At 32.3% G+C, this 26,479-nt stretch overlaps 1 protein-coding gene across 2 annotated transcripts in view; it reads right to left on the bottom strand.

Annotated features, from left to right (window-relative positions):
- The window catches only part of LOC119686216 (netrin receptor unc-5), a 41,511-nt gene extending 19,895 nt beyond the window's left edge, over positions 1 to 21,616 (bottom strand). For both annotated transcript variants that reach the window (XM_038100729.1, XM_038100730.1), the window contains exons 1-3: positions 21,496 to 21,616; positions 18,713 to 19,280; positions 8,304 to 8,520 (exon numbers count right to left, since the gene is read on the bottom strand). In XM_038100729.1, the coding sequence (XP_037956657.1) occupies positions 8,304 to 8,520; positions 18,713 to 19,252 (757 nt within the window). In that variant the 5' untranslated portion in view covers positions 19,253 to 19,280; positions 21,496 to 21,616. The remainder of the gene's footprint in view (positions 1 to 8,303; positions 8,521 to 18,712; positions 19,281 to 21,495) is intronic.
- Positions 21,617 to 26,479: the final 4,863 nt, after the last annotated feature.

The following is a 26,479-nucleotide window of genomic DNA, read 5'->3' as shown; positions in this document are numbered from 1 at the left end:
TGATGTTTTTCATTTTTGTTTTGTTGTAGCATACATATATACGTGGGTTTAGGTAAAGAAAGAATACAAACAATTGCAAGAAACTGTGCGTGTATTTTGATGTTGGTAATTGCAAGCTGGTTCAATCTGTGTATTTCGCGCACGGTGCAATGAGTTTATAAGAGAGTGAATACCTATAATGTTAAAATTTTTTAGCTTTTTCGTGTCTTACAAAGGCTATATACAACCGAGAACAGATGATATCAATTGAAAGATGGACTTATTTAACTACAATGTTCTCACCTTTATTCCACCTTTTTTAAGTTGTTCCCTTTAATATTATGCACTTGATATTTTAAATGCATACATGTATTTTTACTCGTCTGATAAAGTAACAGCTTTAATTCCAACAACAGTTGGAATTGCAAAGCCAAATAAGTTTGTATCGTTAAGTATATTCGAACGAAATAAAAGTGTCAGCATGAACACCACAATGTTTTTATCCTTCATGAACTGCTAAATAAGCAAAAAGATTTCAGAATAATTTTTACTGCCACTCATATTATGCTTAGAACATTCGTAAAAATCGGTTTAAATTGTCAATTCTTTAGAACTATTCTAATAGTAGTTCTCCATTCTCAAACCGAATTTTCGACGTGGTATGTGATGCAACGTGGTATGTGGCTTGTGGTATAATTTTATTGAAACCGCATTCCTTCTACATCAGAGAACTGCAGCGAGTTATAATTTTAACACTCAGACCACACGCATAATAACCAAGTATAAATGCGTATAAATGTTTTTCTCATATACTACTTATACGCATCCATATTTGCCACAGATATGATTTATTAGTATTTTCGTTAACGAGTGCCAGTACTAATGAATCAAGGTCACAAGAGTTGGTACACATTTTTAAATAAAAGCATATACTCGAGTGGTGGGAATCAATGAATGTACTTCTCTAAAATGAATGATCTCCATTTGATCAGTATTGGTATTCGTAGAAATTTTGAATAATTGCATGATTTATAAATCACTTGCATCATTTTTGTGTCGAGTGTCGGTGCATTTTTCTTCGTAAAACTGAAAGAGCCAAAACAGCTAAAGCATTGTTCCAATAAATTTTTAAGAAAAGACAGTGTTTATCAATGTTTTTGAGTTTATTTATTAATGCTTGTTTTTTTCGTTTAACATTTACTATTAGTGATTATAAAAAGAAAATTTGAAACTCGATCATCAGCTGGATATTCGTTTCTCATCCGTGCGGTGTACAGCCCTTATATTCTGAAATTTGGTTTGAAAGTGGGTACACGGGTTATACGGGTTAACGTACACACCTCTGGTATAGATGTTGTAAATGTATGATTTTATGTAAATTATTATGAGGACATATGCCCGTCTGATGTGAATGGAGTAAATATACGATTGTACTTAAAACATATGAGGATGTGTCTACCTTTATTTAAGTATGAATTAAAGAAATGTGTTTGATATTTGTGAATAATACTTATCATTATATGTTCTTTGCTCGACTGACTTACTCCGTCTTCCACTATATAAGTGATTTGTTCTGCGGTTTGTCTTCAAATGGCATGTCTATGGTGTGATACACTTTGATATGCATCAGCCCAAATTGTATTTTATTACAGCTGATTCTTTTTTTCGATGCCGTTCATTCACATTTTTTTAATAAATCTTGCTCAGATCTTGCTACTCTTCTTTTACTTTGACATTTCAATAAACGCGAGTGTTGTTTACCTTTTATTATTTTAGGTAATTAAATTATTTAAATATTTTACATTTAAATAAAATATATTTAATTACAATATTGATCGTGTGATGGTGTGTGATGATTCTAATTAAGTCTTAAAAATTTCCGTTCTTACATCTTCCTCCTTTTTTCGATTACGACACGATGCGTACTGTATTTTGCCTTGAGTCATTCGCACATCGTATAGCGTTCCGTCTATTGTATAAAACGCTATCTGCTTGCCACTCAATAATTTACTACATGCATCGTTTATTGCAGTTTCCAATTTTGGCGCCTAGTTTGAATGGATTGTCATTGTTTTCGTTGGAATTACAATGTGTCAGTAGTCGGCTATGCTCTTGATGTTATGTACCTGCTCTGGTATTTGGTACCTGTTCTGTAACTCTGTCCAACTCTAGTAGCTCATCTGCTTTTGACGTCGTGCGAGTTTCTATCCTTTCTAACAAATGAGTTAATCAACTAACTCCGGCTTTTCTACAAGCATCACACCGTCGCCTTTGACTGCTGACAGTTGTTCGTGTACCTTTGCTTCTGGAGGTATAAGCTGTGACTTCACGCTCATTACGATCAGCCGGTATTATAACGGGAATTGGCCTATTGCAATTGGAATTTTTTATCTGGCATTTGTTTGTATCACTGCGATTAGTATTAGCTATTCATTTTTTGTTTTTGTTGCTCAGCCGTTATGCTTTTTACATTTTTTTGGTGAATGATCCGGAATTGGCATCGTGTTTGAGCTTCTTTTAATACTTGGATTTGCTACCAGCACTTATAAGCAGACAGTTTAAGTTTATTTTGGAAGTCGGACATTTTGATCTTATGAAAACTGAACTTGGATTAGGATTCTGTGGCAAGTTTTTTGCTTTATATACACAAATAATTAACAGATGGCTCCCTGTTTTCTTTGACTTACCGCCTAATCCTATTAAGTGCGTCAATGGCCTTTGTTACTAACTTCAATGCGTAAGCAACGAAGGGTGGAATAATATGCGTCTTTACCAATTCCTGATACGAAACATCTAGTTTCTTTGCCTTTTTGTTATAATAACACATCACTCAATAAGTCGTGTGACTAAGAAAAACAAATTTTTTCTGCCAAAAATCGATTTTACTCATAAATATAATCTTTTTCAAGGGCAATACAATCATTCCAACGCTTCTCTAACTTCTCGATGCCGTGCTTGTAGAATTTGTCTTTTATCTCAAAATACGTTTCAGTTTCAGTTCATTTGACATGAATTTCTTACCGGTGAGCATTTTTTGAGATCAGCGAACAGCCACTAGTCGCTGGGGTCAGATCTGGACTATACAGTGGATGAGGAAGCAATTCGAAGTGTAATTCGTGCAATTTTGCCATGTTTTCGTTTTTATTGACTGGTGACATGGTGCATTGTCTTGGTGAAACAAAATTTTTTTCTTCGCCATATGCGGTCGGTTTTTCACAATTTCTGCTTTCAAACGATCCAGTAATGCCGTGTGGTAGTTACTATTGATGGTTTTTCCCTTTTCGAGATAGTCAATGAAGATTATACCATGTGCATCTCAAAATACTGAAGCCATACCCTTCCCAGTTGACTGTTGGGCCTTTGGCCGGTTCGGACGTGCTTCACCGGCTGCAATCTACTCAGATGATGATTGTTTTGATTCCGGAGTGAAGTGATGGATTTATGTTTTATCCATTATCACATATCGACGCCAAAAATCTGATTTATTACGTGTAAACATGACCAAACACTGCTCTGAATTATCAACACGTTGTTGTTTTTGATCGACTGTGAGTAAACGCGGCACCCACTTTGAAAGGAGCTTTCTCATGGTCAAATGTTCATGCATAATTGTAAACACACTGCCTTCTGATATCTTTACGATCTCAGCTATCTTATGCAATTTCAATTTACGATCAGATATAACCAATTTCTGGACTTTTTTGATGTTTTCTGGAGTAACCACCTCAATGGGACGTCCAGAACATTCACCATATTTCTGTAAACGGTGTCTATACGACCATGTTTAAATTTAGTAAACCAATAACAAATGGTTCTTTTCGATGGAACAGAGTCCGGATATTACTTGTACAGTATTTTTTTTCATCAAAAAGCAATAATAAATTAACACACGAAATTGTTTTGAATCCATTGTTTGGAAAATAACAAAAGTAGCATTACTTAAATGACTGTCACTTTTTTTCTGACTAATCGAAATGTCATGGAATTTTACACATAGTCTTTTGAAAGTTAGTTCTTCATAAAGATCATATGTATTTGACAATGGCAGCGCTATCTGTGTGTCAGTCACACGACTTATTGAATGATGTAATATATCGCATATTATTACTGTATTGAGTATAATTTCATGTAATATTCAGAGACACTTGTTACAATTTATCTGCTTAGCTGACGAAGTAATTATTGAAGTTTCCGTTTCTGGTGTACACTCATCAAAAAGGAATGCATGCAAACTCGGTTCACGACCTTGTACTAAGTAAGATTTTTGTAGAATCTGATGAAAAGGTGTTAATAGGTAACGTCATTTCCAGAAATCATATAACTTATGATTTTAGTATATTATTATGACATTTAATATATTGTGGTATTAATGGTCCGGTTTGTTCTTTCCCTCATACTCTCCGCGAGTTGGCGTTTAATGGCCATTTTGTCCAACTCCGTTTTGGTTAGACCATTCCTTTTCGAAATTCCTTAATAGTATTATCACTAGCGGCTCTCCTCTCTCCTCTCTCCTGGTGTTAGTTTCACCAATTTCGAAAGCTTATCAAGTGTTATCAGCAGTATTGTTATTATTTTTAAAACGCGTTAATGGACCAACAAAGTTGATGGAGATAGCAGCGAATCGCTCTTCAGGCAACGACGTAAGCATTATCCTCGCTGGTTAGCCGATGGTAGGCTTATATCGGAGACATGCCTTGCATCTTTGAACATGTTTAGCGATATCCCTCGACATACCAGTTATAACTCCTTTGAGCTCTTGGTATGGTTTTTCGTGTTCTAAAATTGCCATGTCTACATTGTTATGATTCTCAGTTATCATCCGTTGGTAGTGATCTTCAGAAACACACAATTTTTATTCATTTTGATCAGTTTAAACTGTTACACAACTGATGATTTTTAATAGTAGTCTGGATTTTCTTCTAATTGGTTTAGGTGTTTCTGAAATTCATTTGGTACCATGTTTCTTGGCTCTTGAGATATAAAAGTATTACTATTTGGTTTATTTTCTCCATTGGTTACCTTGACAGTGTATCTGCGACTACGTTTTGTTTTCATCGTCGATATTCTATATCGAATTGATACTGTTGTAATTCTAATGCCCATCGAGCAACCTGTAGAATTTCCAATAGAATTGAGCCATTTCAGTGCCAAGTCATCCGTAACAATATTAGAATTGTATCCTTCTATATATATATATATATGTATATAATTGTCAACCATTTATTTTTTGTGGTTAAGTTATTCATTCTGGTGGTAGTCAAGTGTCTTCGGATTTCTGCGGGGGTACCACGCCCAGACCAACATTGGTGGCATCCGATTGTATACGTCTTTTGCTGAAATCTGGGCAAGTATGGGAGTTTCAGTTTCTTTTTTATTTCTTGAAAAGCTTTATGTTGGGGGTATACCACTTCCAGTATTTTCCTTTATTTAATATGCTACTCAACTGGTGCATGATATGCAAAAAATCATGTATAAAGCAACGACACCAGGATAATGCCCCAATGAATTCCCAAAGCTGTGTAATAATCATGGGTGTTTGAAGATTTCGCATCGTGGCCACTTTGTCTAGATCTGTTTGTTTTCGTTTTAATTTTGCAGTACACATTTTTCTCTATATTGATTCTGAGGTTTGCTTTCTTTAAACAACGACTTTTTCGAATTTTTCAATATGATATTAAAACGAGGTGTTAGTGACAGTTATGTCATCTAGGTAAGCAGAGGCATATAATTAAATTTTGTCTTGGCCAAATACTTGGTCTAAAGCTGGCCGAATGGCATAATAGACTGAATGGCAGTATACATCATTGAAAAAGGCCCATTAATTACCACACTAGGATACTTGGATACAGCGTTGCTTTATGGGCCTCTTGACTTTCACCATCTTGTAGGTAGTGATGTTGGATGGTGCAGTATTTGTTTCCAATATTTTCATTTCTTAAGACACAAATTCATTCATTAAGACAATTTCTTACTCTTTCGTTGAGCACAGTTATATTAAAGATGTTTGACTTGACGTTTAATATAATGTTGTGTTTTTCAATCTTGATTGTCGTCCATTAGTTTTTAGAAAACCAAATACTGGTACTACCTTATCTATGCTATTTGGGAGAACTCTCTTGGTATGTTCCATTGCTTTAGTTGTTACTAAAACATGACATTTCGTGTATATTTGTCTGCCTTTCTGACACGTATGGATAATTTCTTTATTTATGTTAAATCCGCGCTCAGTATCAAGTGTTGTTTCGAATTTGTGGCCGTCAAGTTAGTATACTTAATCGACTTTTATTTATTAGTAATAGATCGAAGTTTCTTGTACAAGATTCATATTTTAATCGATAGGATTTCCTACTACTAAACGAGCCCTGTAGTCGTTACGTAGATGTTGTCTACAGCATTTTTTGTCCGGATGTTCTTTTTGCCACATTTCACAGAATAGTGATTTTTGACTTTGACACTACCGCGTTATGTGTCCCTGCTTTTCGAATTTTCAACACGCTTGTTTAGAGTTTAGAATTTTTGTTCCATTAGTTTTCACTGTGTAGTTCCTTTCTTTAAGTGATTGATTCTGGGTTGCTTTGGCATGCTCATTTCGAAATGGTTTGGCCAGGGCGATCAACTCATCTAAATATTCAAAATCGCGACGTTTCATGCTTATTTGGTAATCCGTATTGGATTTGCGGTAGACTCGGTCCATTTGCAGAGTAGCATGTGTCTTAGTATGCCTTCGTGCAAATTCCCATAGCTTTGACCTACGCGCCATTGATCTTCACTAATCTTCTTCATTGATGTAATTCGCTTGTCTGCAGAGTAAGTACTACTCCACTGAATCATTTGTCTCTATTTTCATTTCTATTAGGTACTGTCTCATTTCGTCCTTACAAAGATTAATACAGCCATGATTTACTTGGAGTGGTTGACCTCCATTATTCTAGTTTATTAGCATCGAGATCCAATTTTTCATTGACATGGTAGGTTATTACCTTATTGTCTTCTGTTGAATCTTGTCTCTGTTTGGGCACTAAATATAATGACAAAATTGTTCACTCTCATTTGCTGAGGTATATTCAGCAGCTGATTCTGGGTTCTTCCAATAAATTTTTAAGAAAAGACAGTGTTTAATAGTTTCTGAGTTTATTCATAAATGCGAGATTTATTCGAATATTAATTATAAGTAGTTACAAAAAATATATGTAACTCGATCTTCACATGGCCTGGGATATTCGTTTTTCGTAACTGTGATTAAGTACAGCCCTTCTTATACTCTGAAAATGGACACATGATGGGTTGTACAGGTTAACGTATACACCCCTGTTATAGACGTGTATGATTTTACTTAAAATATATGAGCACCATCATACCCTTAATTATAAATGAAAGGATGTGTTTGTTATTTGTGAATAATACTTATCATTACAATTTTTTGCTAGAGTGATTTCTTCCATCTTCTAATAACAAATCTATGGTAATTGTGTCCACTTTGATACGCACCAGCCCAAACTGTATTGTAGCGCAACTTATTTTATTACAGCTGGTTCGTTTTTTCGTTGCCGTTGATGTTTACATTTTTCTAATTGAATGCACGCGCATCAATATTTCTATTCAGCTCTCTTGTCTTTGAGCCGACGATATTTTATTTTATATTTCGCAATTTTTCTTTTATTTTGGCATTTGTTTGAACTATTCAGTGAAATCAAACTTAACAATTTTTTTTAGCATAATAAAATAATAAAATAAAACCAATAGGAGCGATGTGATTGCAGGTTGCAATTTATTTACTTCACCCAACACCCCTATATAGTCCCTCAAAAAAAAAAAACGAAGGTAAGATTATAAGATAATAATTAAACTACTGAATGTTAAATTTCATTTGTTCAATATATTCGTTTGTATTAACAAAACTTTTAATTTAAGAAATGGGCAATGCAACAAATCCTTCGTTTAATTGGTTATCTACTGTGTATGAAACTGATAATAATACCAAATTCGCAATAACGTCTAAAATTGTTAAATTGCTAAATGGACTCATAGTGAGACTGCATTTTAGACAAAATTTATATCGTTTAAAGCAGAATCTAAAATTATTTTGCTCTGTGGTGTATTAATTTGGTGTAGTGTAAAATTTAAACATTGAGTAGAAATTATTAAGCACTAATATGACACTTTAACATTTTATCTAATTAGCACGAGTTTACCCTGTTAAATAAAAATTATGAAGAGTCCTATTATACTTACTTTACTATACTGTTCTACTTTATAATAAAAATAAATAAAATATATTATGCTTGTAAAATATTATTACCTTCTACTTTTATAAATATACTCACATGCTATAGTTATGGTAGCTGTTTGACTTTTAAGAACACCTCTGGATGACCATGCTAGACAATCACATTTGAATGGTCCTTTTCCAAAGAATTCATCAACTAAATCGCGACCGATAGTGGCTGTTACTTCCTCTAAATGAACACCAGTGTGAGGGTCGACATGTTTTTCATGTACGGAAGGTGGCGGCTGAGAGCTCCCACTACACTTAAAATGAACCTGTTCAATAAATAAGTTATTAATAATTTTATCTATACTTATAGATCGTATCGTATACAATAGATAGATTACTACTATTTTTATGTTTACGTTTGGGCTATTACATATGTATATTAAAGACATTGTTTAGAATTAAGATAAGATAATGTACATTGTATGTAGCCTTTGCAGTGATTGTCTTATTTTTGTAATGTTGAGATGCATTGTGTAGTCCCCTTTTTTGTACTCGGGACTTTCGTTTTTGTGTATTTAATAAATTAGTCTATTTGTGTTTAAAATTAAAGGCAAGAAAGAAGCAAGAAAGAAAATAACGTGACTAAACAGACATCTTACAAGACAAATTATGAAAAATAAATTAAAAGATGAATCAATTATCGCGATCACAAAACTTTTACACAAGGTGTTTTCAACGCATATTTTAAGAACGCCTTAACTTTATATACATTCTTATGAGATTATTCACACTACAAGTGTTGAGAAGTGTTGAGACAGAAATCTAAATGATTACATTTAGTTTAGTTAAAGTACGTTTGATTTAGTTCGTTTGATAAATTTTAATTTGTAAATTTAATTTAGAGTTTTTTTATATTTTTTTTTCGTTCATCAATAAATAAAGAGTATTTAATGAGTAACGTAATGTTATGAAGAGATCTTCTTCAGGTGAAATAAATGCCCATAAAATATTATAAGACTTAAATATTTTTTTTAAACATATCTGCTAATTTTGAAAATGTCCAATATTTTATTTTCTGATTTAGCTGATTATTGCACTAAACGCAATAATTATACACAACCAAATAGTTGTTTTTATTTTATTATTGACACCAAAAAATACCTTTTAAAGAACGGAAACTTTATCTAATTGGAGCGTAAAGAATAAAGATTGCTAAAGGAAAATTAGTTTTGATAATACTTTAGCAGATTTATTAAATGTATGTGATTTTACTACGATATCTTTAAATTATTCTCTTTTGGGGCTACAGTACAATAATTTGTTACTACTTTGTAATCATATATTTACCCTTAAGTAAAGTAAAATACTTGTGCGTATCTTATTTTATTAATAATATTACATCACGTAAACAAAATATATTAGGTTAGGTGATACCGGCGATCCCAGTAGGATCCTCTTAAGGCTATAAGCCTACTGTACTACTGTATTATTATAAACCCAAGGGTTAAAATCATCTAGAACCTTTCTAGAAGGTCCTGAAATTTGCTAAGATCCTCAAAAAAGAAAGCCCCTAAAATGTTAGGTTGCGCCGTGCATGTGCCGGACAGAACCAAAGCAGGTGGGAGGCACTTTCATCATCCTCACCACAACTGCAGCAGATGTGGTTGAAAGGGCGATTTAGTCCCCTAGCAAGGTTACCTAGAATACAATGACCTGTAGGTAAACCTACTGCAAGACTGTTATCTCTGCGGGGCATCTCTACGGGATCGATTTTCTTCTATTGGTATGTGGCCAAATTGCGAACAAATGTTTGCATATCGTAGAGTCTTCCCATCTTTTATTAAAAAGTTCAGCACAGGAAGAACTCAATACCAATGCATGATGTCAACGATATGCCCTGGTGTTAAGGTGTTCCGAGTGGTTTCCTAAAGCACCCCGTTTGGCTAGCTCGTCTGCTTTGCAATTACCGAAAATATCCCTGTGACCGAGAACCCAGATTAGAGAAATATTGAACTACGTTGACATCTCATGTGATGTGTAGCAGTCAAAGACTGTCCTAGATGTAAATTGGACTGAACTCAAGGGCTTTCAAGCCATATATATATACTATCCGATTGTATATATATATTCCTTTCAAATATATTATCTATTTCTAGACAAGCCAAAGCTTCCTTTATGGCAATGACTTCTGCCTGAAAAACACTATATTGATCTGGAAGCCCATAATAAGAGAATATATTCAAACCTTCTAAAACAACTTCACTTCCTACGCCACTCCCAGTTTTCGAACCATCGGTAAAAATGGGTACACCCTCACCTAGGTAGGGGTGATTTTCCACCAAATCTCTCTGGATGGGAATTTAACAATGAATTTCCTATCAAAATCGAGAATGGGTGGTGTAGTAAATGTTATTTAGAGTGAGACTGAAAAATTTTAGAATGAAACCGTGTCAATGGTCACTAGCCCTCCATTGTGAAGTAGCTTTGAGTCTTAAAGCAGGTGATGCTGCCAAATGTGTACTGAAGATGTCAAGTGGCATTAAGTGAACCATTAGATCTAATGCAATAGATGGTGTTGTACACAGAGCACCACTAATGCAGAGTTCAACCCTGCGCTGAATCCTGTTAAGTACAGTAAACTACTAAAATTTATCAAGGGCCGTCAATCATACAGTTATGCCACATAAAAGTATTGGTCTAATGACAACCGTGTATAGCCATTGAGCAATACGTGGTTGTAATCCCCACTTTTACCAAAAACTTTCTGATATAAGAGCAGCGCAATGTTTGCTTTCCTAGCGCGCTCTGAAATATTTTCTTTCCAACTGAGTTTTCTATCGAAAACAATACTTAAACATTTTGCTTTCTCAGTAAATTGTATCGCAGATTGCATCTTAAATTTTTGGAGTTAACCCCAATGCCACAATTTAGTTTCCATTTGTTAAGGATATTAAGGCCATTCTGCAAAATATCCCTTAAGGTGATAGCATATTTTCCAGTAACTGTTAACGCAATGTCATCCGAATATGTGCGCATTCGCTGTAAATGAATGTGGTGAATGATGCGTTTTATTAGTTTACATATGTACATTTCTGTATAATCAGTAGCAATAAATTTATTTATGAAGGATGGATCAATGCGCATTCATTGGTTTTATTTGAGTAGAAATAATTTTAAATAAAATATAATAAAAAAAAGCATTTCAATTGAATGTTTTATGCAAAAGTATTGAAAAATAATAATACGTATGGGACATAAAATAGATATATTTTTTTCCCAAAAAATATGTATTCATTTAGGTAGATTATCTATTTTTCATTTAAAACATGAAACATTAGGAATATATTTTCTTGAAAAAGTAGCAGGATGTATTGCTTTGCTAATGTGAACTCAAAAAACTTTAAAAAGAATTGAAATTTTTAACTCTTTTGGTAGCACACAAAATTCTTAAATAGAAAGCAATTAGTCTCCACAGAAATATATGAATGAATACTTATAATATATTAAATAAAAACACTATTAACTCACATTGTAAAGTAAGAAAATTAACAAAACAAGACTTAGTCGTGTTATATTAATCACTTACAACTTAAAGAACAAAGGCAATATTCTATAGTGTTTATTTTATTTTTTATATTTAAAAAAAACTGTTTAACAATGAAGAGGTATGTTAAATTTAACAGCGACTTAAATAATTCTGTTTGTAAATTTTATATTAAAAAATATGCACAAAATAGACTTTACGAATGAAAACTTAAAAAATTCAAATGAAAACTCAAAGCAATCGAATTTGAAAACAAATTTAAATAAACAACACATTATAAAATGATATACTATGTTCCGACAGCCAAATTTCCTTAATTTCGTAAAAATGAAAATATGTTAATTTCGAAAGTGTTCATACTGCTCCAAATTAAGGAAATCATATGTTTTATTAATAATGACGTTTTTTGTTTACAAATCGAATGTTAAAAATTACATGCTCCAACCACCGTTTGTATCTGGGAAATTTTAAAAGCTGATTATTATAACTATATAGGATGGTATTCAGTAGTTTTTTATTAGCTGTAGCAGATTTCAGGTATGTGAAGCATTACTTTTCACTCTATTTTAAATGAATAACAGTTACATTAAGGTCATTTTCCTTAATTTCGTTCTAACCTCAAAACTAAATTTTGTGCGGAAAAAAAACTTAATTTCGCTGAAACGAAGATGAAATTAAGATTTTTGCGAAATTAAGGTGTGTCTGAACATAGTATTACGTTTGTTTAGTGGAAGTTAAAAATATACCCTTTTGGTTATTTGATGACGAACAATATTTTGATCCTCTAATGTAACCGTTTAAAGTGTTTTCATGTAAAAATGAACTCAAAAAATTTATTTGAATATGTGGAAACATATAGTGAATCAGTGAAACAAGCACTAATTTAATTTAATTACAACGAATGCACATGTACTGATCATACTGAAATGTATGTAAACTAATAAAACACATTATACCATAAATATTATATCAATATGAAATAAGCATAACGTCTCACAACATCAATGCAACTTTTTTGAAACAAAAGAGTCTGTACTCAAAACCATACATGTTATACAGTAATCAAATAAACTCAAACGCACTTGCGACGTATTAATGTGCGGCCAACTACTACGCACACTTAGCGACAGAAATTCGTGGTTGCTACTGATAAAAGGGGAGAGACGAAACCTAATACAAATGTACGGTGATCTAAACCGCAAATTTTACCGCACATTTAACCGCTTCGGCAAATTAATACGTTGGGTTCATATGTATGCAGTTCATATTCGAATAAAACAAATTAATTACTCTTATATACTTCCCAATATATAAAACTCTATTTCTCATATTATAAGCAAGAGCACACGCACATTATTTTGTTCATTCTACTGTTGCAGGCACCTAACGACAGAAATTTGTAAATGCAATTGCTTAAAGGAAAAAATCAAAATATAAAGAAATGTTCTGCAATTTGAGCTGCAAACTTATGAACACACAAAACATGTATAGCAGCTAAAAGAAAAAAATTTATTGAGTTTTCATAGACAATTCTATTTAATGTTTTTGCTAAAACTTTAATTTTTAAATATATACCTATATATATATATTTATATATATATGTATATAGTATATAATATATATATGTATATGTAATAAATAATATTAATTCTCGATGTAAAGATATTTGAAAGAATTTATATATTTTAGTTGACTTCGTGAAAATTATGGCAAGATATGCGCCGCACATATCCACACCTCAGAGCAGTCGTCTCTGATCAGTGGTCATTGGAAACATTCTATTAGAAAGTTCTCTAAAATAATATGTAAAATGCACTATAAACATTACACTAGAAACCTGATCTTACAAGATCTTTAAAAGGATTAAAACTATAGAAATAACCAATATAGTAGAGCAAATAAACAACAAGCACATAGTTTTCTTTATATTTATATTAGTTGACATAGGTCAAGACCATATGTAAATTAATCAACGTCAATCGCTTAGAGGCATATTATGCAGACGAAATTATTGTCGATCACCACATTTTTTGTTGCTATCATGTAAGTTAAAAATTTTAAAGCATTAAATGCAATAACAATGTGCTGATCGACGATCATTTAATTGCCTGCATTATATGGCTTTTAGTGACCGTCCAATTTTATAAAATTTAGGTGAAATCAAGTATTTTAATAATGTATGTAGTAAAAAGTAATCCATTAATCCATTAAGCATGAAATTAAAAACTTATTTAGCATTGTTAGAATGATCCGATTTAGGCCAAATATGCGCCGTTTAGTTCGACAACTTGTTTCCATTTTGAACGTCATTATGTCTCTTTTATAGAAGTCTTCGTCTCTATTGACATAAATTTAAGTCAGTCGATTTTCACAAACCTTTCTTGAACCGCATTTTTTTACCAGAAAAATAAAGTAAAAATCAGAAAATAGACAGGACCCTAATCATTTCGTGCCAGGTCTGGACTATAAGGTGGATACATTAGAACTTTCCATTCAAGCTTTCGGACATCAATATGTGTGGCTTTGCGTTATCCTGATAGACCAGAATTCCCTCCTATAGCACAAATATGACCGTTCCAGGATAATTACTTTCTTCAGACGGTCCAATTATTGACAGTACAGTTCTTAGTTAAGAGTTTTGCCATAATGAAGCAGCTCATAGTAGATGATCCCTACTAATCCCATCAAACAAACAGCAAAACCTTTCTTGCCGTCAATCTTGGCATGGCCACCGTTCCAGTCAGTTCTCCACGATTCGACCACGATCTTTTTCGCTAGAATCCACTTTCGTAAGTGACCCACTTTTCATTACCAGTCACTAACCGCTTTAGAAATGGGTCGATTTTGTTGCGATTTAGCAGCGATTCGCGATCCTTCCACTGCGAAGATGTGGTCTAAGGTGACCGGATGATAAGATGCGACGACGAGTATTCGAGAAATTTCGTTAGTAAGACGATCACTAAGATTAGTGAGAACTGGGACGGTCTAAAGCTTAAACTTGTCCCTGCTGCGGAAATTCAATCAAGGCATCGAGTGCTTATTTGGTTGCCTAAAACCCTTGGCCCTCCGGACCTTATTCTGCAGCAACTGATGTTGCAAAAACCAAAGAACCACAAAAGCACAGCCAAAGCAACGAAGAATGAGTGCCAGTGATTAAAGATAATGATTGCAAAGTCCGATACGGCATTCGGAAGGCCAAAATCAAGTTTTTTAAAAATGCACCACCTTCTATGTGCATGTGTACACGACCGCTTCTATATGTGCAAAAAGATGTATGGTAAGATCTGGGGATTGCAGCCTAAATTGATTCTCTGGCTATACACAGCTGTCGTTCGGCCAATTTTTGAATACGGATCTCTGATGTGGTAGCCCTCGCTAAATAAACAATGCATTGTTCAAAGGTTTACCAGACCTCAAAGATCTACTTGTGTGGGCGCAACGGGGCATTGAGATCGTGTTGTTGCTTGATTGCTTTGGGACATGGTAACATTCCATCAATTTATCCGATTGATGGGAATAGTGGATAGAATTACTTATATCCTCGCTAACACTTTGACAATAACTTTGTTATCAGAACTCCTTCAAAAACAGAATAAGAGACAGGGCTGCTTACAACGCTAGGTAAGATGGCGATGTATACCGAAGAGTCTAAAATGGACGAAGACATTGGAACCGCAATCTTTTTCACAGACCTACGTATTAGTAAATCCTAAGAGCATGTTCTCTTACTTTAAAGATGGACTTTTGCGGAAATGAAGTCTATACTCTTACAGACAGTCAGGCAGCTATTAAAGCTTTATCAACGGTCTGTATTTCATTAGTGCAAGAATAGCTGCGTTTCAGCAAACATGATCCGCTCAATTTTACATGCAAAACAAAAACAATGGGGTGAACCAGCAATTGATCTGGTTCACTTTCTGGTTCAATGTGGAATGTATGTAAAAGATAAAAGTGGGACGTATTTTAATGCATATGAGGATGGCAATGCGATGCAACGGTGTAGTAAAATTATAAACAAATCTACATTTATATTTGTTTATTATTGATTTTATTTATTTATTATTTATTTTATGTATTTATTTATTTAATATGTCATTATTATTTATTTCTTTGTTTGAAGTAATGTTTTAATTATTACTATTACTATAAATTAAAATTAATTAAAATTATTACTTTAATTATTTACGTTTTATTATTATTAAAAATGTGTTGTTTGATAATTTATGAAAATCAATTAATTTGAAATGAATATATAAACATTAAGTTGAATACATTTATTTAATTAAAACAGAACAATACATAAGGAAACAGGCTCTCCAACATACACGTTTATAAAAAAACCATTGCAATCTGCTTGCAAGTTTAAGCTATATTCATGCTTCCTTTTGAAATAAGCCTAATTGCTAAGGTGAGGTGCATTTATTTTAACATGTGTGCTGCCAATCACGAACGGAAATTTTGCAATTGATATAAGCTAAACACTAGTTCTTTCAATTATTCTCCATACAGAAGCTTTTGTTATGCCAAAACAAATACCAAATTTGCGAAAAGTATTTATATTTGCCATATACCACAAAAATATGTAAATTTCCTTCATTGTTCTCGTTCAATTGTGACCACCACGGTTATTTTGTATTTGCTGATTGGATTTTATTAACAAATCTATTAATATATAAAACATAATTAATATATAGCAATTGTATTTTTTATGCGCAAATACCAATCAAATAATCTTTAACGGAAGAATTATTGATCGTTTCCATAAAATTTCCACTATATCTATGCTGATGCACTTCATCCCTTGAACTTAATATACTTGGACTAGTGTTTAAAAAGAAAATGGAGGAGTCAGTTTTGCTCGATAATTCTAATAAAATCTGCAATTTTCATTTATTTACTATAGAATTAAATTTATGTTTTTAAGTAAATACTAAATAAAAACTTACATTTCATACTTCAGACATTTCAACAGATTTTATTTATTTTCCATTTTTCAGATTTTTTGTATTCAAAATTTTCTCACTTATTTTTTTAGCGCCAAAATTATTCACTTAAATCAAAAAATTTTGTACACAAACCCAACTGGCATATTTCATGCGTTGCCAATTATTTTCAAACGTGATCCGTATCGTTTCAGCAAAGATGATTCAGATCATTGAGCGGATCATGTTTGCTGAAACGCAGCTAATGTAAACCATTTATTATCGCATTAACTGAGAGCTCTAAGGAAACTCTAGTTTGGGTTTCTGGGCACAATATCCGGCAAGAAATGAGAGCGCAGATGAGCTTGCTAGACTGAGTGCCTCTTTCATTCCCTGCCCCTGCCAGCTACAGTCGATGGTTGATTTATCACCATTTTTTGCGACAGATAAATAGTGAGGTGGCCCATACTGCCTTAGCAGTCGTGTTAAGGGCTACATAGTCTATTTATTCCAAATATAGAACATCTGACTAAATACACAGAAGCAAATTTAGGTTAATATCTGTCTTTACAGCTCACTGGACCATAGGACGGCATGGAGCTAGATTCGGCATACTCTGCACGTGTAACGCGTGTCCATCAACTTTTGAGGAAAGAACACGTGTTGTGTCTATGTCCAGGCCTGACCAGAACTCGGCTTAAGTTTTTAGGAGCCCCCTGCAACACATTCAGTGATATCTTCAGCACTAGCATTGGCGAGACTCTCGCCTTCATAAATATTTTTGACTAGTTCTAGCTTGACCACCTATTATCTTCCACCCATTATAACTGGGATTTGTAGATTTAAAACGGCTTTTTTAACTAGTTGAGGAATATTCGTTCCTCCCTCAACTTTAAATAACTAATTACCCTACGAGTATCTTATAGCAAGCTTGGGCGTCAACAAAGTAATTTGACAAACCTTATTGCTTTAAAATGACATTTAATTTGACATTTGATACGTTTTTATCAGATGTAATATAAATATAATATCACAGTAGTTCTACTATTATTATCACTCGTGGTGTTCGTACTCATATGTCTGGCAACACGAATATTATTATGTTAAACGAACATGTGTTTAAAAGGTGACATTTTTTTTTGTGAAGACAGTAAGAATGCTTCGGTTGAACACTGGGCCTTGGTGCGATATGCTAGATTTCGTTACAGAAATTTTAATGTTCAACATGCACCTGGCTCTGGTCGGCCACTTGAATGAGTTTGGAATCATTCAATAAAAACAGCCTACGCAAAGATGCTCGATGTTAATTACAATTAGTAAAACGCTGTTAAAATGGAATAATTTTTAAAGCAAATCATATGATAAAAAATGGATTCAATATGAGAATATCCAACACAAAAGATCTTGGTAAAAGGTTGATAAATTTCCACAAGCAACTTCAAAGCCTGAATTAATAGCAAACAAGGTTATGATGAGTGTTTGTGAATATTTAAAGAACATTGTCTATTATGACCAATTCCAGCCTGGTTAACGGTTAATTCGATCCTATCTTACACTCAACCGGGCTGAATTGACCAACAGAAAAAAGAGTTGTGCTTCAATTTTTGATGATACGGAACAAATTGACTGTCCTTGGTTGAAAAGTTTTGATGTGCCGGACCTTGCACCATTTAGCTACCACTGGAGTTCTACATCGATGGAATTATAAAACTACTCAAAAAATTAGCAGATGTTGTAAATAATAGTCAATACAAACATTTTTAAAATTAATTTTTAGCAAATAAATTTTTGTTCAAAATTATACCAAAAAAGGCGGGTACTTTTTATATCAGCCAATATAATATGAAATTAAATAAATATGAATACTTAGCAGGATTTTAAAAGACTTAATTTAATAATTATTAAATTATAATTAACCAAATTTTATTACTTTTCTATGGAGGGTGAAATTATTTTAAATAAAATAAAAAGTATTAACTACTAACAATTCATTTTAATTTATGAAACAAAATTAAGATAATAAAAAAAAATAATAAATATTATTAAACATACCTGTAATGCATGAGCTGCTTTACATTTAAGAATTGCTGGGCGATTTTTTACCACGAAGCTACTTTGAGGTTCTACCAAAAATATTGGAAAAATGTTACTCGCTTCAGCATCAAAACTTCCTGTGACAAAGTCGTCCAATGAGCTGTCAAAAACTTTTTCATTACTTTTTTTCATTTTAAACGTATCGTCATCCTCCACATTTGAAAATACGAGTTTTACAGTTTTATTTATTTTATCAGTTTCTTCTTCTATGATGAATGAATTGTTCAATGTAGTGGAAGGTTTCGTATATTGAACGCTTTTGTTTCTTGATTCTATATAAAAGTCACTTTCATTCTCATTGTTTTTATCTTTCGCTGACAGCACAGAAAAATATTTCTGAGCATTATTAAAACTAGTAGTGCTCTTATTTGACATTAAGGCATATTCTATAGTGACATTTGATAAATTCATTTCAACTAATGAGGGAAGTCCAATCAAAAGGATTTTGAAAAATACTTTTAAGAATACAAGTACTAAAATTCCTTTCTTTGTCGCCATGGTTAAATGAACAAATATATTCAGTTTCCTACGATGTTAAGAAATTATATTATTAACAATATAAATATAGTTTATTATATTTAAATATATATAAAAGTATACCTTTTAGTAAATTTATAATATTAAAAAATTGTACATAAATTATAATAAAAACATGCATATACCAACATAAATCTTTATTTTAAAATTGCAATTAAATATTATTTTACATTTTAATGTCAATTATGACGGCAGTAACTATTTTACTTAATAGAAACTACTGTATTTAATAGAGTAGTTTCGAGTAGTAGTGAACTACACCAAAATATTTTATTATTTTTAGTAATTTTGGCTGAGAACTACAGAGAAATCAATTTGGGGAACAGTGTTGCTAAGATTCTGATAGGAATTTTAAAGGAAAGTCCATCAAAAAGGGTTGGACATTATAACAAATTAAATAAATTTCAATCTGAAGTTGATAGGAAGCTTTTCGCGACTGTTAACATTTAAATCTTAATAATAATAGTACCACAAATTTAATAAATAAAAATAAAAGATCACTTTGGGTTATTAAAGTTCGAAACGACCTTCTATGGCTTATTGGAATTCAACAGCTAAGAGAAACTCTATCTTCTGTTCACTATGCAATTCAAATGATCTATAGCATTTAATGAGATGATGCTCAGTACTAAAAGAGTTTCGATGTGGATATTTTCAAAACCATACTGTGTGAATTAGTATTAAATGACTTAATAAACGATATATACACATAGGAAAGAAAAGGAAAAGATATTTAATTTTTTAGAAAAGGCAATAAGGTACAAAAGCTTTCATCTGAAGGAATTTATTTATACTAAAAATTTGGCAGACGAAACAATTTTTTGTTTTTAATTATTTAATAGGTACGCAAAAAGGACAGAATAATTCAGAATAAAATTGTTTAATTGTAAAGGAACAAATAAAATTGAAGGAGTTTGAGTAAACATATGTATACCTGGCAGTTGCTATTAGCTAGCACATTTCTAAGAGCCAGGAAATGATGTCACGTCTTTGATAATCCTTTATCGATAATAACTGACGATCGGATTATCAAATGAAATGCCATTAGCGAACAAGAAAAAAACATCGAGTCAAAAATTTAATTTTAATTGTTCGGCTAACGCTAAAATAAAGTACAAACTTTGTATCACAAGGTTCTAGCTGTAACCTTGAAACCCTTGTACTCTCTTAATCGCCATTAGATCACAGGCGCTGCACCTGCTTTCCTATTCATGTTTAGTATGAAGCTGTTTTTATATGTGTTTGGCGTTGTAAAAGAACGCTTTAACTTTAAATCTCAGTCTCTTACTTACATATTTCTAAGAACGCTAACTGCAATTTTTTATTTCGATTTTTAAAACTTTAGTCAGGTTTTTTTTACTTTTGAAAAAGGAATATTTCATATAACGGATAAAGTTCAGATTTCTGAATCCTTCAGCAGATATAGAGAACCAAGACATGACCGGTTCACCGCCATATTTTATAGATCAATGTTTTAGCCTTTCTTAGCTTTTAACTTCCGGCAAATCCATGTTGTTGTTTGATCGTATGTACTATTACAACTTAGAGGTTGAGATACTTCGTGAAGTAAGGAAATCATTTAATTACTCTCCTGCGTTACTATCCATAGTTTTCTGTTATTCTTATTTTCGAAGTTTGTTAAAATATATTAAATATATTTGTAGTTATCGGTTCCTAAAATTGTAAGGGAAAATAAAAAAAAATCCTTCACATTTATCAATAAAAAATGGACATTACGGCATTTAAAGAAATTTGAAAACATTTTATACATTTAAATAGCAACATGGTTTATAGTTTATCATTCAAACGTTTACTACTTCTTACACATAACTAATCAAGATATAATACAAAATCCGATTCTAAGCAGAGTACATTATACGTAAGCACAGTATATTGTTTGTCAGCCTGTATCACTCCAATTGTAGAGGCGACCATTTCACCAAATATCGTCGATATTTTAATTTTTTTTCAACTATTAAGTATTAAATTAATTTTTGTTGCCTATAATCATGTGTATAGACTACAACAAATGACATATTTATACACAAACAGAAATCAAAACAATATAAAAATATTAGTTATGAATGGCTCAGGTGTATATAAACACACATTAGCCCGCATACATAATATTAAACTTTATTCATATTTGGTACATCACAGCATGCAAAATTGACAAAACTTTTCAAATTCATTAATTAACTTACACATTCCATGTAAAAAAAATTTTATTTAATACTTTTGTTTTAACATTATTTTAGTACATACAAAACTATTCATTAATGAAATGCTGCATTTCGCTCATTCTAAACATTCTACAACGCTAATATTCAGATTCTCTCAGAAATATTTTGACACTAAATAAAGTTGCCAGAAAATCATGAAAGCATGTTTGAGTTTTTATAAGTTAAATGATATTTGCGACATATAAGAAATATACTAATTAGTTCATTTTCACCTAATATATATCATATTTTTATATCAATGTTGAAGTTATACTTAAATATTTCTGCAAAATCATTTCTTTTAAAAATTAAATAGAATTTTTGACTAGTTAATGAGTACAAGGTAAGTTATGTGTGTTCACCCCACATATCTCACATGTAGGGTGTAAACAAGTTGAATAAATGAGCCTAAATTAAATTAAAATTGCAAAGAATATTATAGAAGAAAAACTAAAAGTTATGCTATTAATAGATATATTTATATATGTGTATATATATTTATATTTATATGTATTTATATTTAAATAAAACAGTTCAAAAGCCGTAAGCTTTTAATGCTCTTAAAATCAGCTTCATGTACCAATAAATTCAGTACAAAAATAAATTAATTAATTCAGATACATATGATTAAAATTAATTTCGTCTTATTGTATTTAAATTAATTAATTCTTAGTACTTACAATTTTTATATTACATATTGTATATAACACAGCAAAAAACATATGTCAAAAATAAACATTTTTGATGGTATATTGAAAGAAATAAATTATTTTGGTATGACAGCAAATGTTGGTGTTAGGCAATAGGCAATGAATAAAATTGAATATTAAGTTATTTATTTGTTTATAATTCGATTTAAATTACATAGTTCTGTTTAAAATTCGGTTTTATATAATTATTATATATTGAAAAATTCTATTGTATCTGTATGTGTTATGTGTACGTTGGCGCGTATATTTGGAATATGTTAAAAAGTTGGTGTCACTACGGCGGCACAGTGTAGATAACTGACTACTGCTTGACAGTTGTTTAACTGTCATCACAAATTTGCCCTAAACGCAGGGTTGCATTTATTAATAATTTTCTTGAGTTACTAACAGTTGGTATTTACCAGAAGTGCAAAAAATTGCTAGGAAATTTCAATTTACTTTACCTCAATTTACTCGAACTCGCATACGGCCTTTATACAAATTAGTAGTGATGCCAATTTGTTTCAACCAGACTTGATGCTGTTTTTTTCAACTCTGAAAGAGTTCGGCTAAACTTCAAAAGCATCGACAATTTTGGTGGATAATAAATCGTTGACTCGTAACAAGGAAAGAAATAAATACATTGTAGCACGTTACTTAGTTTTTTTTCGCAGTTTTACGGTTTTACGGTTAAATTTTTCATATATATGAGCCCATTATCAATAAATCAGGTCATTTAAGACATAAAATGTCGAATGCAAATCTCCCACAAGGGAAATCACCAAAATTAAAATATGTTTTATATGTTTTATATGGAAAATGTAAACAAACAACAAGTGAGCTGTTAACAAAGGCACTGAGTAATTATTTAATCAAATCTTTGTTTCTATTAATTCAATATATAATTGATATATATAATGTATATAAGTGATTTAATATATCAATTACATACATAATTTTTTTGTGCTATATGTTAGGAAGTTGTTTATAAAAGTTGTGTCAGCTGCATAAATGAGCTCATTGTAATGTAAACGTTGGCTTATTAATATAAATGCCTAAATGAAACAGTGTGAATGTACTATAAGCAGCAAAGCCTGTCATTTCCCCCAGGTATTTTGAGTTCTTTCAATATTTTGCTCAAGTTAAAAATATCACCTATAAAAAGGTAGAAAAATAATTTAGCTAGAAATAACTTTTGAATGTTGATGCGTAAAAGCCAAAACTACTTTTAATATACAAACACATTTATTTTTATTTGTATGTTATAAATAATGTATTATATATGAAATTTATGAGATATATAATATAAAAATGTATATAATTTACAATTTTATAAATCTAAAAATATTATCAGGTCTATTCTTTTTGTAAGCACATAGCAAAAAAGAAACCTTATTTTTAAGAACTTATTTTAAAAATAACATCAACACTGTTGGGCCATATAATTCAACTTATTGGACACCGCTCAACTAATAAGGAGCTCAAATCGTATGATTGCCAAGAATAAAAATTCGTCTATTGTGAATGATTGTTGGAAGCACGTACAGAATTTCCAGTTAACTGTGAACATGTGTTTATGTTAAATTATTATTATTATCGTGTAGTTATTATTCGTGCAACTGCCATCCGATTCATACAGCAGTCCTGCGCCAGTTGCGGCAAGCCAGTCGTTCGCTTTTTGGAACTGCGGCTTTAGATGCCGTACCTTCCATAGTACAAGGTCTCACGTTGCATTCACTGTGGGTTTTCCAAAAATTTCTTATAAAAAAATTCAAAATTAAACAAATGAAAACATGCTAAGTGAATAAACCTCAAATTCTGTTTCCTCTTGCAAAAATTTTATTATTTGGAGCACTTCCCACTCCATTAACTTCCTGTGCGGTGAGAACTTAATGGTGGTTTCAGCCATTAATGTCAGGCATTTAGTGAGTGGCTTAGAAAGGCTAAAGAAGCAACTACGAAAGAACAGAGTATTTCAACAGCAATTCCGTTTACAAAGCAGATCGAGTTCGTAAACTCATCCGGCAATCCTAGTAGTCAAGTATCCAGTGTGTTACTATCATCATCGTTGTGGTGCAAGTACACGGAAGTGTGTCAATCCCTGTAGCACTTGACTCAACTCAAATTCCTTGTCAATCGCAGATATCTTCATCCTATCCGTTTCAATCATCGGCAGCATTTTCAAAACTTTTGTATGCAGCAAACGGATCCACAATACAAATACAAATATAACCTTTTCGGAAATAGGTTGATGATGTTAAATCAAGGTCTGCGACGGAAACTCTAGTGGGAGTTCGACATAGCTGGTGTCACCAAACCCATATTAAGAGACAACTTCTTAAAATATTACGGTCTAGTGGTAGACTTGTAGCGTAAACTCTCTAATCGGTCCATGTGTGCACCAGGCGACTTAACCAGCAAAGACTGCAAAGAGCGAACCGTGAGTTTCAATACATGTTAGACCAATGCGGATGCACACGTTCTAAAATCGAATGGGCCAGCCCATTAAATATGGCGGAAAAGAAAAACGGAACTTTAAAACGACACGTTTTCGTTCGTGGAAAATGCTGAGGTATACTCAGCCGTTGTCCAGGGGTCGTTGCAATATAATTTTTATTTTTTGAAATCAAAGACAATTTGGTGTAGTAATTCAATTCAATTAAATAGAAGAATTTTAAAAAAATGGGGTTTTACAATCTAATATAATTTTAATATAATTCTGGTTTACTAATTTGATGTCTATGTCATGTCATGTTTTGATCGTTGTATCCACGTGCCTGAAATATCGCTGTCAGACTACACTACTCGTGCTAATCTTGGTGTTTTGTCAGAAGACGTCGTTATGACTACCTTCATGACTACCTTGGCTTGATTTACATATAAGACTACTGGTCAAGATGTATGGTGACAACTTTGACACGATTTATATGTATAATCTACTAGTGAAGATGTATGCTACCTACCTTGACGTAATATATGACTACTAGTCAAGATGTATGTAACTACCTTAACTACGGTTCTATTGACTTGTTTCACAAAGATGTATACTACCTTTGAGAATTTCCCATCAAGTGATTTTGCTTGTACACTTCATGTTTATTTATACTCAAACGACCGAAGCTTTTGTGTAGCGCATCGGTATATTTACCATTGGTATTTTTGGTACTTGTTGTTTTTTGTTGCTGTCGTTATCCTGGATGTAATTTCTGTGCTTCCGTGCTTTGTATTATGTTCAATAACAGCTTTCATGCTTTGACGTTTCTTGTATTGTTTACAAAAGTGTTTTTTTTTTTAGTTAGTGTTGGTAGTGGTTGTTTTTTAATATTTATATTTATTTATTACTAAGTAATAAAAAATAATAGAGGGTTTTCGAATGGCAAAGAAAGGACAAACACAACAATTTATTTAATTTTATTGAAATTTGGCTGACCATACAACCCTTTAAATTTTAAATATAGCTTCGTTGTTACCATATAAAGAAAGCGCAGCTTTTTCAACAACTTCAATAAAAAATAATAAAATAAATATTGAACAATAATTGTGTACAGAAGCTGGTAACAGAAAATCAAAATGACAAAACGCCAATTAGTTGGACAGAAGAACCTGAATATGCACTCATCGGTTTTAAAAAAGCAGTTGCCGACACCTGTTGAGTCGCAAACCCTACAGCAGGGGCGAATCTTATACTACACGTCGACGCAAGCAATACCGCGATGGGAGATGCATTGCATCACATCCTCGAAAGACAACTCGAACTACTAGGGTTCTAGTAGTAGTACACTACTAGAACACACAACGGCGGTACAGCAGCTACGATAGAGAGCTGCTCGCAATATATCAATCAATAAAGTATTTCAAACATATGGTGAAAGACAGAAACTGTACGTTGGTAACCGATCATAAAACCATCATTTTCGCATTTCAACAAAATTCCGAAAAAGCATCGCCCAGACAACTTCGACATCTGGACTACTACAGACATCAGACACTTTCCTAGAAAAGACAACAGCGTAGCCGATTTTCTATCACGTGGCCACTATAGCTAAAATGGGTACACATACCTGATTTATCGAATCTCATTTCGTACGATTTCTCAACAAAACATGTGCGTCCTTAGATCACAAATGAGTACAGTAGACAAGTTTTTCTTACCATCCATAATATGGGTCATCTAGGCAGCAAGGCCACGGCAAAATTGATAAGTGAACGATTTATCTGACCAAACATAAAAATGGACGCAGGAAAAATTGCCTGCTGGTGGGCTGTCGCTATTCCCA

This window comes from Teleopsis dalmanni, chromosome 2 (genome assembly GCF_002237135.1).
Source record: "Teleopsis dalmanni isolate 2A chromosome 2, ASM223713v2, whole genome shotgun sequence".
NCBI lineage: Eukaryota > Metazoa > Arthropoda > Insecta > Diptera > Diopsidae > Teleopsis > Teleopsis dalmanni.
This window is presented reverse-complemented; position numbering and strand designations above follow the sequence as displayed.